Source organism: Danio rerio, chromosome 5, assembly GCF_052040795.2.
Source record: "Danio rerio strain M-AB ecotype USA chromosome 5, GRCz13ab, whole genome shotgun sequence".
Classification (NCBI taxonomy): Eukaryota; Metazoa; Chordata; class Actinopteri; order Cypriniformes; family Danionidae; genus Danio; species Danio rerio.
The window spans coordinates 33,058,816-33,075,508 of record NC_141025.1 but is presented as its reverse complement, the minus strand read 5'-3'; the positions used below and the strand labels follow the sequence as shown (position 1 = coordinate 33,075,508).

The 16,693-nt window shown below is 34.5% G+C and overlaps 1 protein-coding gene and 1 long non-coding RNA gene across 7 annotated transcripts in view; one reads left to right on the top strand and one right to left on the bottom strand.

Annotated features, from left to right (window-relative positions):
• The first annotated feature begins 9,194 nt into the window (after nucleotides 1-9,194).
• Nucleotides 9,195-12,331, top strand: LOC147844022 (uncharacterized). Its single transcript, XR_015491335.1, has 3 exons — nucleotides 9,195-9,851; nucleotides 9,988-11,170; nucleotides 11,379-12,331. It is a non-coding gene; the product is annotated as an uncharacterized LOC147844022 (long non-coding RNA).
• The window catches only part of scai (suppressor of cancer cell invasion), a 53,065-nt gene continuing 48,514 nt past the window's right edge, over nucleotides 12,143-16,693 (bottom strand). For all 6 annotated transcript variants that reach the window (XM_087253626.1, XM_087253629.1, XM_087253628.1 and 3 more), the window contains exons 14-17: nucleotides 16,612-16,684; nucleotides 16,280-16,453; nucleotides 14,997-15,097; nucleotides 12,143-13,034 (exon numbers count right to left, since the gene is read on the bottom strand). In XM_087253626.1, the coding sequence (XP_087109752.1) occupies nucleotides 12,888-13,034; nucleotides 14,997-15,097; nucleotides 16,280-16,453; nucleotides 16,612-16,684 (495 nt within the window). In that variant the 3' untranslated portion in view covers nucleotides 12,143-12,887. The remainder of the gene's footprint in view (nucleotides 13,035-14,996; nucleotides 15,098-16,279; nucleotides 16,454-16,611; nucleotides 16,685-16,693) is intronic.

Below are 16,693 nucleotides of genomic sequence, written 5' to 3'. Positions count from 1 at the left end.
GGTAAACTCCATATTTCCATAAATAGCCACAGGTCAGATTTTCCACAGCAGGTTGAGTGTTTATTAACGCTGAAAACAATTATTAATATGTGCTGATTACTACTTTAATTAAAAGTTTTTTGGTTACACTTTATAATAACTACACACTATGAATCATTTATTAAGCATTTGCAAATAGTGAATTCATTGTCTGTTTACTATTAACTTTACATTAATAGACATTAGTTAGCAGTTTATAACTGCAGCTACAAATGCTCTATTCTTGACTTAAAGCCACTTTTATAATGTGCTTGATTGTATTTTTATACTTGAATTATTATTTTTTCATTACGTATTGCATCCTTTACAAACTTTTTACATTTACAAAAAGTAATAGATTAATAAACCATTCAAAAAAACATTCATATATCTTGTTTTTTCAGGCATATACTAATAATTATTTTGTATGTTAATACACGCTTTATTAAACTTTAATTAAACTTTATCCAGTTTTGTGACCTAAAGTGAGAACTATTTATGCTTTATAAATCCCTTATAAATGACTATTTAAGGCCCAGTTCTATTCTAAATAGGACAAAATAAAATAAATGACTTCATTTATATTCATTTGACGATACACAAATAAAACTGTATGAAATTAAAAATAAATCTTTGCGATCTTGTGTACAATAAAATTACTCGCTAAATGACTTTGAAATGTTGTATTATATTGTTAAATTGTTGTTTAATTCAATTTTATTTAATTGTATTTAGTTTTAATTGTATGTTGACACTCCTGTTGTTCTGTAATGTTTAAAGTTTACAGTAATTTTATTTTTTTAGATAAGATTGCAAACATTAATTGTTCATTTGATACTGAGTCTTTAATTGTTATTTATTAGATTAGATTAAACTTTATTGTCATTACACATGTACAAGTACAAGGCAACGAATTGCAGTTTAGGTTTAACCAGCAGTGCAGTAGCAGCAGGTATAAGTTATAAAGTGCAGTTATAGAAAAACTATAGTGATATTTACAGATGGATGAACTATCAACATTATATACAGGTTGTATTAGCTATGAACAGAGATTTACAATAAATGAATATATGTACAGATTGCTATTAATAATCAGAAGTGTGCAGATAGATAAACATAATTGCAAATGTATATGTGCAGTGGGTGTGTATATAATTACAGATGTCCATGTGCAGTGGGTATGTACAGTGCAAATAAGTGAATCAGTGCAATGAATATGTGCAGATTTTAAATGCGCAAAATGTTAAACAGTGCAGTGATTGTGAGGAGTGTAAGTTAGAGGAGAGGGGGGTGACTCAGAAGAGTCAGTGGGGGGCAGAGTTCAGAAGGGAGACAGCTCTGGGGAAAAAGCTGTTCCTCAGTCTGCTGTTGTTGTCAGGGGGAGCCTGAAGTGCTTGCCGGAAGGTGCCAGTGAAAACAGGGATATATTATATTATAAGGAATATGAAGCATAAAGAGTCCTCACTTTAGATTAGGTCACAAAACTGGATGAGGTTGAGGTAATAAAGCGTTTATTAACATACATCTTAACTATTAGTATATGCCTGAATAATAAAAAAATGTTGATTTGTATGCTCTATTAATGGTTTACTAACTCATTCTGACCAATTGTAAAAGCCACTATTTTTTTAAATAGAAATGGTTAGTAAATAATGCAACACTTCATTTAGTACTGTTAATAAGTAATAAAGTATGAAAATGCAATTATAAAGCACATTATAAATGTCAAAGAAGTCAAGATTACAGCATTTGTAGGTGTATTTATAAACTGCCTACTAACATCTATTAATGTAGAGTTAATGCTTAACAGATAATGAATCTAATGCTTAATAGATTATTCATAATGTGTAATTATTATAAAGTGTTGCCAGTTTTTTAATAACTAGTGTTTGTTTCATTATTCATTTAGTTATATTTATTTATTCATTTCATTATTTATTTGTAAATAATTTCAGAAAATGTTTTTTTGATTAATAGTTTTAGCCTTAGTTTCAGTTTCTGTTTACAAAAATAACCTTTGTGAGAACCTGTTTTGATATTAACCCTGTAATGAAATGGTAATAGTACAGCACAGTCACACATAACCTGTTGGACGGCTCTATCGGGACAGTGACCTACAGAAGCAGGAAGGGCACAGTAGTTAAGATAATACATATCAGGAAACAAAGATAAAAGGGTCTTCAGAGCATCGGGAGTGCTGTTACTGATAACTTCTATCATGCTACGATCATTGAAGAACAGAGAGCTGTAATAATCTCACTGCTGCAGGACACGGCGACACATCTCAATGTCAAGAGTTTTACATTTGTTCCAAGACTTTTTTTTTATTTCAAATGTGGAGTTTTGTTTCTGATTTTATTATTTTTATTATTTCTAACTGATGAAATGGTTTATGAAATTTTACTTCAGTGTTTCTGCAAACAAAATGTAAGACTTAAGACTAAGGAAAGAATAGAATGATTAATTAAATGAAATATGATATATCAATTTGGCCTGAATGTAAAAGTCTTAGCAATTAGCAACACTTTAAAGCTTAAAAGTACAACTTTGATCAGCTCTCTAGTACTTTTATTTGACCAAAAATGTAGCTTAAGGGCTGAGTTGATCTCTCTCTCTCTCTCTCTCTCTCTCTCTCTCTCTCTCTCTCTCTCTCTCTCTCTCTCTCTCTCTCTCTCTCTCTCTCTCTCTCTCTCTCTCTCTCTCTCTCTCTCTCTCTCTAAGTCACTAGAATGTGAAAATTACTGTTACTGTATCTTCTGACCACACTGCAAAACTTATTCTTCTCAGTCAATATGTATCATCTTTCGGTGCGGATTCTTAAAATAACATACATTTACTTGAAAAGCTAAACATATAACATAAAAAGGCTGAAGAGAAATGTTTAAACACAGTTGTGTGGCAACAGTATGTGAATATTAAAGGGAGACATTCTCCCTTTGTAGTGTCATCATAGGAGGAAAGCCCCGCCCATCATTAGTCATTAGTCTTGTTTTTAAATCTGCCACTATGCTGACACATAGGCATTTATAGCTCCACCCTCTTTTGATAAGAGCACAATCTCATTTGAATTTAAAGCGGCAGCCACCAAAATGGCACATATAGGATCAAAGCCTTAAAGGAGCAGTTTAAGAGAGCTAGAAAACATTATTTGTGGGGAATTTTGAGCTGAGATTCACATACACACTTCAGGGGCATTATTTTATATCTTTTAAAAAGGGGAATAATAGGTCCCCTTTACAATTTTTTATAAATGAGTAAAAAATATTAATCTGCTTTGAAAAAAAAATATTTAAGTAAATTCAACCAATTCCCTATTGGCAGCTATATGACAGCTAGAAAAAATGAACTTTTTAAAAACTTCATGCAATGACTACACTCACTGGCCACTTTATTAGGAACACCTGTCCAACTGCTGCAGTTCAAACTGAGCATCAAAATGGGGAAAAGGGGGGATTTAGGTGACTTTGAATGTGACATGGTTGTTGGTGCCAGGCTATCATGTCAATTTGGACCAAATTCTCTGACAAATTACTCCAGTACCTTGTTAAATCTATTCCACAAATTAAGGCAGTTGTGAAGGCAAAAGGGGGTCCAATCCAGTACTAGTAAGGTGTACCTAATAAAGTGGCTGATGAGTGTATATTTTCAGCTTGCATTTAAATTAATTCTATCTTTTAGACTTGGCAAACAAAGCAACAACAACAACAAATATACTGGAGGGAGATACTCATCTTTTGTATACACAACATGTTGTTTCTAAACATTTGTTTTGTTTGGTTCTGTGTCATAATTTGTGAAATAAAGACTTACAGATAGCGTGTGTTATTTAAATAATAATAATGTAGTCATTACAATATTATAATAGATACTGGATTTAAGAAAAATATTAAATGATATAGAATATAGCATTTTAAAGATGTTAAGTGAATGTTAAATTCATTCATTCAGTTTATTTTCGGCTTAGTCCCTTTATTAATCTGGGGTCGCCACAGCGGAATGAACTGCCAATTTATCAAGCATATGTTTTACGCAGCGGATGCCCTTTTAGCTGCAACCCATCACTGGGAAACATCCATAGACACTCATTCACACTCATACACTACAGTCAATTTAGCTTACTCAATTCACCTGTATCACGTCTTTGGACTTGTAGGGGAAACCTGAGCACCCGGAGCAAACCCACACAAACACGGGGAGAACATGCAAACTCCACACAGAAATGCCAACTGACATACCTGAGGCTCGAACCAGAGACCTTCTTGCTGTGAAGTGATCGTGCTACCCACTGTGCCTGAATATTAAATTGTACAATACAGTATATTATAAATATAATGCAAAAACGATACACAATAATAACATAATAATAGAAACATATTTTGAGTTTAAAACCTGAAATATCATGCATCCCTATCATTTATTGCATCAGTACCAGTTAGAGTGGGTGAAGGAACACCACGAATTAAGCAAAACAGTCATAAATTGTTTTTTTAATGTTCTTAAATAGCATTCTTAAAAACAAAACGCTTGCATGTTTTGGTATCATCACATTTTTTTCCGTATTCTTTTTTTTTTCCGGCATTTAACAGCAAACATCAAATATAATTTGGCAACAGATAAGACAAAACAGTTAAGTGATTAAAAACACATGACGATCGGACAATGCAAGTATGTTCAACTAGCAACTCTAGAACCCCTTAACTTATAAAGAAAGAGTATTCCGACCATTACATCACTTTTGAAAATGTTCCCTCCCACAACAGTAGGAACTGGTAGAAATCACCCATACTACACCTTAGATCTGGCCCCATGTTTACAATACAAAAAAAAACAAACAAAAAAACATACCGAACAGTTTTCTTTTGGTTCCTTCAAATCATGGCTGCCAATGCATTAAAATAGAAAAGAGGGCATCAATATTTAACAGATTTGCAAACTAGCGTGCATCTACTACAGAAATTTGGGCAATTGGTAAGAAAAGACTTTGATAAAATCATTTTAAAAGTGTATTGCATTTCCTCCTTCATTTTAGCTTGGTAGTTTTCTGTCGCTGTACATTTTATGTACACTACCTGTTTTAAGTTTAGCAATGCTGACATTTGTCCTTCTGCTTGCTAACGTGGCATTTAATCAAAGATGCAATAAAAACTGTAATATTTAGTATTATCATTTCGAATAATAACTGTCTTCTATATTAATATACATTGCAGCATATGTGAGTACACCCCACACAAATCTGTCTTTTAAATTCATATCTTTAATAGGAAGCTATACAATAATATATGTGTGCATATACATTAGATTAGTCAGTACTGAAGCCAGATCTGGAGCTTATCTAACAAAATAACTTATGATAACGGTTCAATGACTAGTTCACCCAAGTTTATGTGTTATCGAAAAATATTCAATACAAATTTAAAAAAAATAAAAAAATAAATAAAGAAAAATCAAGAGAAGTAAAACAAATGAAATATTTTGTTGGAATATTGTATTATTTTATTTTTTTACTTGCAATATTTACTTGAATTTAATGGTTTCTTTAAATTTCTAAATATGTTTGATGACTAAAAGTTTAATTTAATAAATATATCTGTTTAATAAATCTGTTTTGTTTAAATGCATTGAATCACATTGCCTATATTAACAGAGAAATGGAGAAAAATATTCATTTTCATAATGGGGTGTACTCAATTATGCTGAGCACTGTATGTTTTGAATTGAATTTACTCCTGTGAATCAAAGCTGCAGTCTTGTCACATGGTCCTTCAGCAATCATCACCAATGTTATCATTATTAGCAAAAAGTTTCTACTTCATATATTATTTAAAACTATACATTTTCAGTCGATATTCATCAAAGAATGACAGCATTAATTATCATAAACTTTTCCAATTATTCAAAAATAGCAGTAAATAATTATCACTAATAATGAGAAACACTTCTTGAGCAGCAAATCAGCATATGAAAACATTTCTGAAAGATCATGTGACACTTAAGACAAGATTTAAAGAGATAGTTCACATAAAATGATAACTCACAATTTACGCGCACCCAAGTGGTTCCAAACATTTCTGAGTTTCTTCATTCTGTTGTACGCAAAAGAAGATACTTAAAATTGATTGAAAAACCATTGACCTCCAACAGTAGGAAAAACAAAAACTATGCACCCTATTATACACCCGGAGCAAAAAGGCGCAAGACGTATTTGGCACGATTAGTTTCTATTTTCAGACCAGCGCAACCCTAATTTTCAAATTTTGCACCACGTTGTTTAAACAGCAAATCCATTTGCTCTACTTTGTGGACTCATGGGTGTGTCAGTCTATGAAGAAGATGTGTTAAGGCGCACTGTTGGCACGTTGCTTTTCTGAAAAAAAGCAAGTCTACAGTGCAGTGCAGAGCGCGTTATAGACCTATGCAGGTTCAAACGCTTAATACACACAGGATGTACAGCAATACACAAATATCTTTACATATGAAAAAAATCAAAGCATTAAAATGTTACAAAAATTATTTTTAATATAAAAAAATGCTACCTCTATGCCTTCTTCATACATTTTTATTATATATGTCAATATTATTATTTATTATATGCATATTTATATTTGTTTTAATAAAACCGAGTCTGTCATCTGTCAAGTCTATCAAACAACATCTGTAGACTTTTATGACCTATGCATCACCATGGACATAGAAATAGGACATGTATTTGGATATACAGTAACACAGTTTTTTGAGCACACTTTGTTATTATTTTTCATTTATTTGTTTGCTGGAAATTAGAACTGAATTTAGAAATAGTTTTGATACAAATCTTTGCGCCTAACAAACGAAATTAAATATGTAGGCTAACGTATGTCTTCAGTGGAATGAGTACAACAATTTTCTGTTCCACGAAAGTAAAGGAGTAAAAAGGAAAAGTAAAGAGGCCGAATGGAGTATTTCTCGCTAGCGAAACGTTCAGTTTTTCCACTCAAGTCCACCATATAAATAACAATTGCTCCACGGCGCGACACAACAGAGATGAGACTCTGATTGGTTTAATGCATGTTATACTCAAAACACACCCATAACTTAAGAGAATCAGCACAACCCTGTTAGACCATGGGCCATGGCGCAAAGCGTATTTTTCTCTCCTTAAAATAGCTAAAGTTTATTCGGACAGGCCCCTTTGTATCTAGATTGTTAAAACAGAGACCTAAGGAAGTCAATGCTTTAAGGTTTCCAGCATTTTCAAAATATCTTCTTTTGTTTTCAACAGAAGAATGAAAAACTAACAAGTTTGTGAGCGGTATTTTCAATTTTCATATCCCTTTAAGGCTACTTGAAATTTGAATCAAATCAGTTTTTTAAGTATATCTACATGGAAAACAGTTTATTACAGCTCATATTGCAGTTTTGGTCAAATAAATATAGCCTTTGGTTAGCTGTAGAAACTTCTTTTTTAAAACAAATCCTATTTACAGCTTCTTCTTTTTTCCAAACGGTAGTGACTAAGTGCTTAAAGTCTGTATTCAGCCCTGTGCTCTCAACTTGAATAGTTTAGCGTGAATACAGCACTATATCAGGTACATTCTGAAGCACACATACAGAACTCATTTCAAGTTGAAACACCTAAACGTACACACTAAACACAAATTAAATAAGGCAAAAACATGGGACACTCCAGCAGTGAAGGTCAGACGAGCAGACAGAGAGGAAACGGTGACATCCACCATCTGTTTCCCTCTTCATCTCCGTCCAGCCCTCCTCATTTTTTGGCAAACTAAAACAGCATAATAAAAAGAAAGAGAGAAAAAAGCTAGGCCATGAAAACCATTTGTGCCTGCGAGAGCACAAACAAACTCGCTTGTCCGCATAAATCGGGCAGTTGATATTTCATGAGAAGGTTGATTCAGTTTGGCAGTGATTTGTTCAATAGCAAACATCTCTCTTTTAATACGAGAGGATTATTTAAAGAAATAAGCAAGTAGCTATGCTCGAAAACGTGCTAAAAGAAATAAGGAACGAGAGAAAATGACAAGTTCTAGAATCGAATGGGACCTTGTGCTCTCCACATGCAATAAATCTTTTCAAGGGGAAAAAAAAACATTGTTGAGATCACCGACTAAAAAGGGATGATCGATTAGCGAAAACCTGATATAACGGAATGATCAGACATGCCTCTTGCCAACAGCACAATAAATAACATCGGAATCAAACTTAAATAGTGCAAGTAAAGTGCAAGGCTATTATTGTAACCGTTATCATCGTAAGTATCAACATCTTTGTGACGAAATAAAAAAACGAAACACTGATCACATCACTTGGTATTAGACCGACGCAGTGCACTTGTCCTTGAAACAGATGAAGGAGGGACGCTCTTAATGCCGTGATCTCTGGAATGTGAGCTGAAATAGCGGAACGGCGCGCGGCTGAGACAGTGGCATGGTCCATTCACAGATTAGACAAAAGAAAGAAGGAAAAATTAAAAATACACTGCCCCTGTCACATGCAGAGGGTCATCTTTTCACAGATCTGCCACGACGAACAACCCAGACGGACACACTTCTCTGCATCACATTGACTTCTTATAGAACTATACATATATTTATAGATTTATATATAGATATGTACACAGATTTGTACTTATATACAGGAGTACGCCTGTTTGTCTCTTGTGATGATACAAAAGAGAACTCTTGTTGGCTAATGGCGTCCACTGCACACATGGAGTAAGATGTTAGGTTATTACATCAGCTATGCGAGTATGGGTTTACCACACTATTGGAGGCATGCTAAAAAGAATCTCTTCCGAAGTAAGATCCATTCAAAATTAAGATTCTGATGTCAGTGTAGCAATTTATTACAGGGATCGTTCACCCAAAGACTTTGTTCACTGTGAATTTACTGACCCTTAGGTTACGCAAGCTGTAAGTGGCTTTTTTCTTCAGTGGAACATTAAAGAAGATTGTTTTTAGCTGAAAATATAACATAAGGTTACCAGCGAGTAAAAATAAAAACTAAAATAAATATAGAGGAAAAGAATTCATTAGTACTCATGGCTTCAGATGATACACTGTAGGCTCATGAAGCAAAGCGATCAGTCTGTGAAGGAAACAGACATCATTTACAATAATATAATATAATATAATATAATATAATATAATATAATATAATATAATATAATATAATATAATATAATATAATAGCTTTAATTCACAACTTTGGCCAGTTTTGACTGCAATCATAACAGTTTGAAGTGGAAACATCCTGTTGCTTATACAATGCATTTTAAACATTGGGAATATAATAATAATAATAATAATAATAATTCCGTACATCTTATATAGCACATTTCTAGAAACCTAAAACGCTTTACACATTGGGGGAAAAACCTAAAACGCTTTACACATTGGGGGAATTTACTCACCCACCACCAGTATGCAGCATGCACCTGGATGATGCGACGGCAGCCATATTGTGCCTCACACCACACACCAGCTGATTGGTGGAGAAGTGTCAGAGTGATGAAGCCAATTATGGTATGGGGATGGTTAGGAGGCCATGATGGACAGAGGCCAGTGGGCAAATTTGGCCGGGATGTCAGGGTTAAACCCCTACTCTTTTTTTGAAGAACATCCTAGGATTTTTAACGACCACAGAGAGTCAGGACCTCGGTTTAACATCTTATCCAAAAAACAGCACTCACTGAGCAGAATAGAGTCCCCATCAATATACTGGGGGATTAGGACCCAGAAAGACTGCAGATAAAGCGCCCGTGCTGGTCTAAACTAACCACAGAGAGTCAGGACCTCGGTTTAACGTCACATTCAAAAGATGGCGCTCACTGAGCAGTATAGAGTCCCCATCAATATACTGGGGGATTAGGACCCACAATGACTGTAGATTGAGAGCCCCTGGTCTCACTAACCACAGAGAGTCGGCACCTCAGTATAACATCTCATCCGGAAGACAGCGCTTACTGAGCAGTATAGAGTGCCCATCAATATACTGGGGCATTAGGAACCACACAGACCACAGATTGGCCGCCCCCTGCTAGCCTCACTAACACCACTTCTAGCAGCAACCTAGCTTTCACATGAGGTCTCCCAAGCAGGTACTGACTGGGAGCAGCCCTGCTTGGCTTAAGTGGGCGACCATTTGAGAGCTGCGAAGATCTAGCTTTTGGAATATGTTTAGTTTAAACCTGCATAAACCCGAAACTGCATACGCAAATATAATCACTTTTTTTTTTAAATATAGATTTCAGCACATAAGATAATCACAAGGAGCAATTTTTTAAACAACAGAACATGTCCTTCCACACTTATTTTGTAGAAACATTTTTTTTCGTTACTTTATGCAACAGGAAGCTCGCACTTCATATTGTCGTAATTGTTTGCTGAGGTTGTGGATTAAAGTTCATAATTTAGTTTTAAGCTGTATTACGGTTCTTGCACACACTGATTTACTTTATAAGATCTTAAAGTGTTAGTTCACACAAAAACAAAAACGATTTTAATTACTCCAAACCTCTGAGACCTTCATTCGTCTTAAGAAAACAAATCAATATATTTTAGGTGAACTCTGAGAGCTCCCCCATCCTCCTTAGACAGCAAGGTCTCATTCAGAGCCCAGAAATGTACCAAAAACATCCTTAAACTTGTTCAATTATTTTTTTTCTACGTTCAAGAATATTGCGCATATTTATGAGAACGCTGCTGACGTATCACCTCTTACGCACATGTGCTTTGTTTACCAAAGGTAGCTGCATCCAGGGGGGAGGATAAGTCGCTGTACAGTGCTCCATATACCGACACTGAGAAGAAGAAACTGTTGAATAAAGTTGTTAGTTTTGTATTATTTGCAAAAAAAAAGTATTCTTGTAGCTTAACTTGATAATATTCTGATTGAAGCACTGAAGGCATATGGTCTGTTTTAACCATGTGTTTGGTACCTTTTTGAAGTCGAAAACCTTGCTGTCTATAGAGGAAAAGGGAGCTCTCAGATTTGACCTAATATATCTTAATTTGCATTCTGATAACGAATGAAGGTTTACATGAGGATGAATAATCAATTAAAATAATTTGCATTTTAAATGGCATTGTGGCTTAGTGGTTGGCACTGTCGCATTACAGTAAGAAAGTTGGTGGTTCGAGTCCTGGCTGGGTTAGTTGGCATTTCTGTGTGGAGTTTGCATTTTCTCCCCCTTTTGGCATAGTTTTCCGGTTTCCCCCACAGTCCAAAGACATGTGCTATGAGTGAATTGAATAAACTAAACTGAGTGTGTATGGGTGTTTTCCAGATCTGGGTTGTGGCTGGAAGGGCATACGCTCGTAAAACATATGCTGGAATTAAGGCTGCACAATATATCGTTTCAGCATCGATATCGCAATGTGATTATTTGCAATGGTCTCATTGCGAAGATATGCAATGTTGAGTCTGGATTATAATTTATCATTTCACAAGTGTTTTTTGAGGTCTGTGACTGTGTGAGGGAATGGTTTATAAAACAAAGACTATGCAGTATTATTTTACATTTGATTATTCAATCACTGTACACCTGAATATATTTCGACTCTTTGCAAAACAATATAATGCTGTTTATTTAATTTGCATATTTTTCTTCATTGAATTTGTGTCTATGCTTGTAGATTGTTTATTATATTTTATGCACCCCCTACAGAATTTTCCCATTTAATCTAAAATTATAGATTGTTTACAAACATTTATTTAACTCATCTAGTGAAATTGTATTAATATCGCAATATAAATCAAAAAAAAAAAGTATTACAATATGTCATTTTTCCAACATCATGCAGCCCTAGCTGGAATAGTTGGCGGTTCATTACCTTGTGGCAACCTCTGAAATAGAGACCAAGCCGTAGGAAAATTAACCAAAAATGAATGAATTTGCATTTTTGGGTGAACTAACACAATGTGTCATCTGAAGGCTCAGGTATTAATTTTGTTTGGTCTCCGTATGGTTTATTGTCCTCTATAGTTATTGTTATGTTCTCTAAATGCTGGTCGGTGTTAACATTCTTTTATGAAATTGTAATATTTTACCAAAGATAAAGAAGAAAATAAGTCACCTGCATCCTGGATGGTTTGTGGGTGAGTAATATAAACTGCAAATGTTATCTTTTGGGTGAACTACGGTATCCTCTTTATGAACCGGTTAGTTGATGACCAAAATAACCCAAAAGAGGCACAGCATGGTGGACCTCCTTCAAAAGGTCAGGCTAAAGTCCGCAGTATTTGTGTCAAGACACAAAAGCAAACACAAACAGAACAAAACAACAACAAAAAAAGGCAAGACAGAGCAAATAAATGCAAACATGCAGCACGCTCCCTACAGAAAGAGTTGTGTAAACGTTGCAGAGGCAAAGTGTTGAGAAGAAAAAACACCCTTCCTTCTCCAAAATGTGTTTTGCCAAAGCCTTAGGCTTATCTTTTTGGAAGAATCTCCCTGGAAATATACCAATTGACATATAAAATGTTTCTAGATCGTTCTCGATGGTTATCTTGTGCTCTCTGAACACCTTCAGGAAAGGCGATAGCTGCCCTCAACAGGCTTGTGTGCCTGCGCGCGTACAGTACACTCATATGGTACATGCATGCAGTAAATTGCTGTATATTGGGAGCAACGCTTTCACATCTGGGTGTGTGTAGTTCCTTAAAATCTAGAAATACATGTGAAATATCTGCCCCATGACGATGAGATATTTTCTCTCGAACAGTTAAAATCTACCTAGATCTAAATGAGATTAGGTTAAACAACCTGCTTATTCAAAGGAATCTACCTACCAACTTGTGTATGCTTGTGTTTATGGGCATAAGCGTGTTGTGTGCGCGTGTCTGTAAGTTGGCACGGTGCCACCATGTGGTCAATAGTTATCCAGCATGCCATCGGAAAAGAGGTTTTGCACATCCAGCATGGCCGCCAGCTCCAGCACATGTTTCTGTAGAAGGCTGCTCTCCACCATCTCCTGTTTTGGCAGAGGGGGATACGATTCTGGAAAACTCCTCGCTTCCTGTAACACATGCACAAAAACGGCATCCTCATCCAGCTGATATTGGTGGCAATATTTTGAATAAAACATTGCTTCAAAAAAGATGTAATCTTATAAAAAGTCATCTTTTTTGTTATATTTATCCTCAATGAGAGGACCTGCATTTGTTCTTTAGTTTTGCAAATGTGGCTGAAGTTTTCAGCTATTGTCAAAATGTGGTGTAAACAGCGCCACCAGGTGGTGCATAACATGACTCACAATCACAATTATTAGAAAATTCTAGATATTAATTCTAAATATAATACTGAAAAATAATCATTTATTTATTTCAATAACTTTTTTTATGTGCAAGATTCCACCGTATGCCTGCATTTCAGGATGTTAATTCAGACTTTTACTCACACTAACAAAAGAACATCTGTAATTAGTTTCTTTAGTTACAGTATTTCTATAATTGCACAAGTAGGCTTTAACCCTACTCCTAAAATCAACTCTTAACCCTTTATAGGGCACTCACTGAAATATGCATTGGAAAAACCCTGAAATGTTACATTTATGACAAAATTGTTCCTTTATTAAACAAAAATCTAAATTATATTGTAATCCGTGTCAATCGCAATATATTATTAATTACCACATACTGTTTTTCACACAATAAAGGGTCTAACCTAACCATACCACAGCACTTTTCCATGTACAGTTTTCCAATATTTAGAGTTTATTGCATCTTTGTTAAAATGACAAAAGCACAATCAATAAAAGCTTTTTTATATATTTAATTAAATTAATTTAAAACTTAAATAGTTTTTGTTTATTATGACTATATTTTAGACATTTTAGTATTATTTTATTTTATTTAAAATGTTGTGAAGTTTGAAGTGCTTTTGTTTTTCTTTTATACATTTTTTTATTTAGTAATTAATTAATTAATTAATTTAGTTAGTTTAGTTTAATTGTAGGAATTGTAAAACTAGATTATGAAATAATCAAGTATGAACTAATAGAAATATTCATATTTTTAAAAATTACAGTTTTAATTCAATAAATAAAATGACAAACATTTTAGTTTTAGTTAACAACAACCCTATGTTGTTCAAATGGCTGTCCATTGGGTTAAGTTCAGGATAAGTAAATTTTCTGAAGCCAAGATTTTAATTCTTAGTTTTCAAAATTTGTTGCCTTTTGGTAATGCAACGGTCTGTTTCAAAATACAATTTGAACATCGTCTGAATATTCTCATTCTGTGCTCAGCATAATTGAGTACACCCCATTTTGATTTTTGATTTTTTGATTTTTTATTTTCACCGAAAATATTTAGAAACTGAAAGATAATACAACTAAATTCAAGCTAAATATTCAAAAAATGACAACCTACAAAATTTAGACTAATTTTTTTTTTTGCTTTTCTTGATTTTTCCTCTTTAATTTTGTATTTAATATTTTTCTACAACATATAAATGTGGGTGTACTAGTTTTTAGACCTATATCGTAAGTTATTTTGCTAGATAAGCTGCAGATTTGGCTTCAGTACTGACTAATCTAATGTATATGCACAAATTTAATATTGTATAGCTTCCTATTAAAAATAAGAGTTTAAAGGAGAGATTTGAGAGGGGTGCACTCACATATGCTGAGCACTGTATATACGAAAATACATTTATTTATGCATTTGAACTGTGCTACATATATGAACTCATCAAAATCAGTGGCTCCGTCACCCTGCACATTTTTATGTCTCTTTTATTTGACAAACAAGGATCAGTTCATGGACCTCTCAAAATAGGCCGGGTACCCCGAGGACTGGAATTGAAAACTACTGGTATAAATGGACAAACTCAAAAATGATCTGATTCATAACTAACTCCTTATTTAATAAAAGCTTCATGAGACAAATATGACTATCATCTTACTGATCATCATTACTAATCAGATTGTGTGTTATTTAATATGATCGGGTCTAATATTCCTGGATTTGAGTCTCACCCGGAAGAGCTTGTGTAACCGGAGCGCGGAGGAGCAGAACACGAAGCGGATCATAAGCAGACGCAGAAACTCATCACCATAAAACTGCAGATACGCCTGATCTGGAAGAGAGTCAATGGAAAAGTTATGAAATATAAATATGTCCTTTGGTCCAATGTATCACATACACCATTTAAAACCTTCATTAAAAACTGCATAATGTGTTTACTTGTGTTAAGTTTGATTAATATTTGAAGTTGCTTAATGTCCTAAAACATTAAATTGTGGAAAAAAAAAGGAAAAAAAAATACAAGAAATCAGTAAGGGGCAAAACTTTTTACACCACTCTGAACACTACCTGACAAAAATCTTGTCGACTATCCAAGTTTTAGAACAACAAATAATGACTTGACTTCTAGTTGATCATTTAGTATCGGAAGTTGCTTATGTGAAAGGCAAAGGCCTCTAGATTACTAGATTTACCAAACTAAAATATGATCATGCATCATATTGTGTTTGACTCCCATAAGCTTGGGAAACTGCCTCCATACATCTCAACAATGACTCAGATAGCTTATTAATAAAGTCATCTAGAATAGCAAAAAAAGCCTTCTTGCAGGACTCCCAGAGTTCAACAAGATTGTTTGGATTCATCTTCAATGCCTCCTTCTTCATCTTACCCCAGACATGCTCAATAATGTTCATTTCTGGTGACTGGGCTGACCAATCCTGGAGCACCTTGACCTTCTTTGCTTTCAGGAACTTTGATTTGGAGGATAAAGTATGAGAAGAAGTGCTATTCTGCTGAAGAATTTGCCCTCTCCTGTGGTTTGTAATGTAATGGGCAGCACAGATGTCTTGGCACGTCAGGCTGTTGATGTTGCTATCCATTCTGCAGATCTCTTGCACACCCCCATATTGAATGTAACCCCAAACCATTTTTCCTTTACCAAACTTGACTGATTTCTGTGAGAATCTTGAGTTCACGTGGTTTCCAGTAGGTCTTCTGCAGTATTTGTGATGATTGGGATGCAGTTCAACAGATGATTCATCAGAAAAATCTACTTTCTGACACTTTTCCAAATGATCAACAAGAAGTCAAGTTATTATTTGTTGCTTTTACAACTAGGATTGATGACAAGACTTTTGTCAGGCAGTGTACTTTTAAAAAATAAATTTGTTATGCTAATTATCCTAATAAGCCAACAATGCATGCATAAACCTGTTTTTATATAAGATTAAAATTTTGATTGTAAAGTTATTAATACAGCTAGAACGAAACAAAAGGTGTACATAAGCTTTACCTATAACTCGTGAACTTGTGATCATCTGGCCAATGTCATGGAAAACCTTCCGCAGGAGTTCCTGGGCTTTTTCCCACAATCCATAACGCATGCTGCTCAGTCCACAGACAGATAGGAAGCCCATGAGGGGGTTGTAAAGGAAGAGAGTAAACAGACTCCCACGCTGAGACTGGTCTATGAGCGAGCCAAGAAAGGACAACAACAGTGTTAAAAATACAATAGAAGAGCAGCATAATAATAGAAAAATGCTACTTTAAAGAAAGAAAGAAAAAAAGCTTAGCAAATATTGAAATGTTTGATGTCTCAACACATTAGCACAACAAAAAAGAGACCTTGCATGCTCTTCGGATATACTGTTGGAGAAAGCAGGCAAACAAGGGGCTGGCCGAACAGATTGGAGAAATTCTGTGGTGA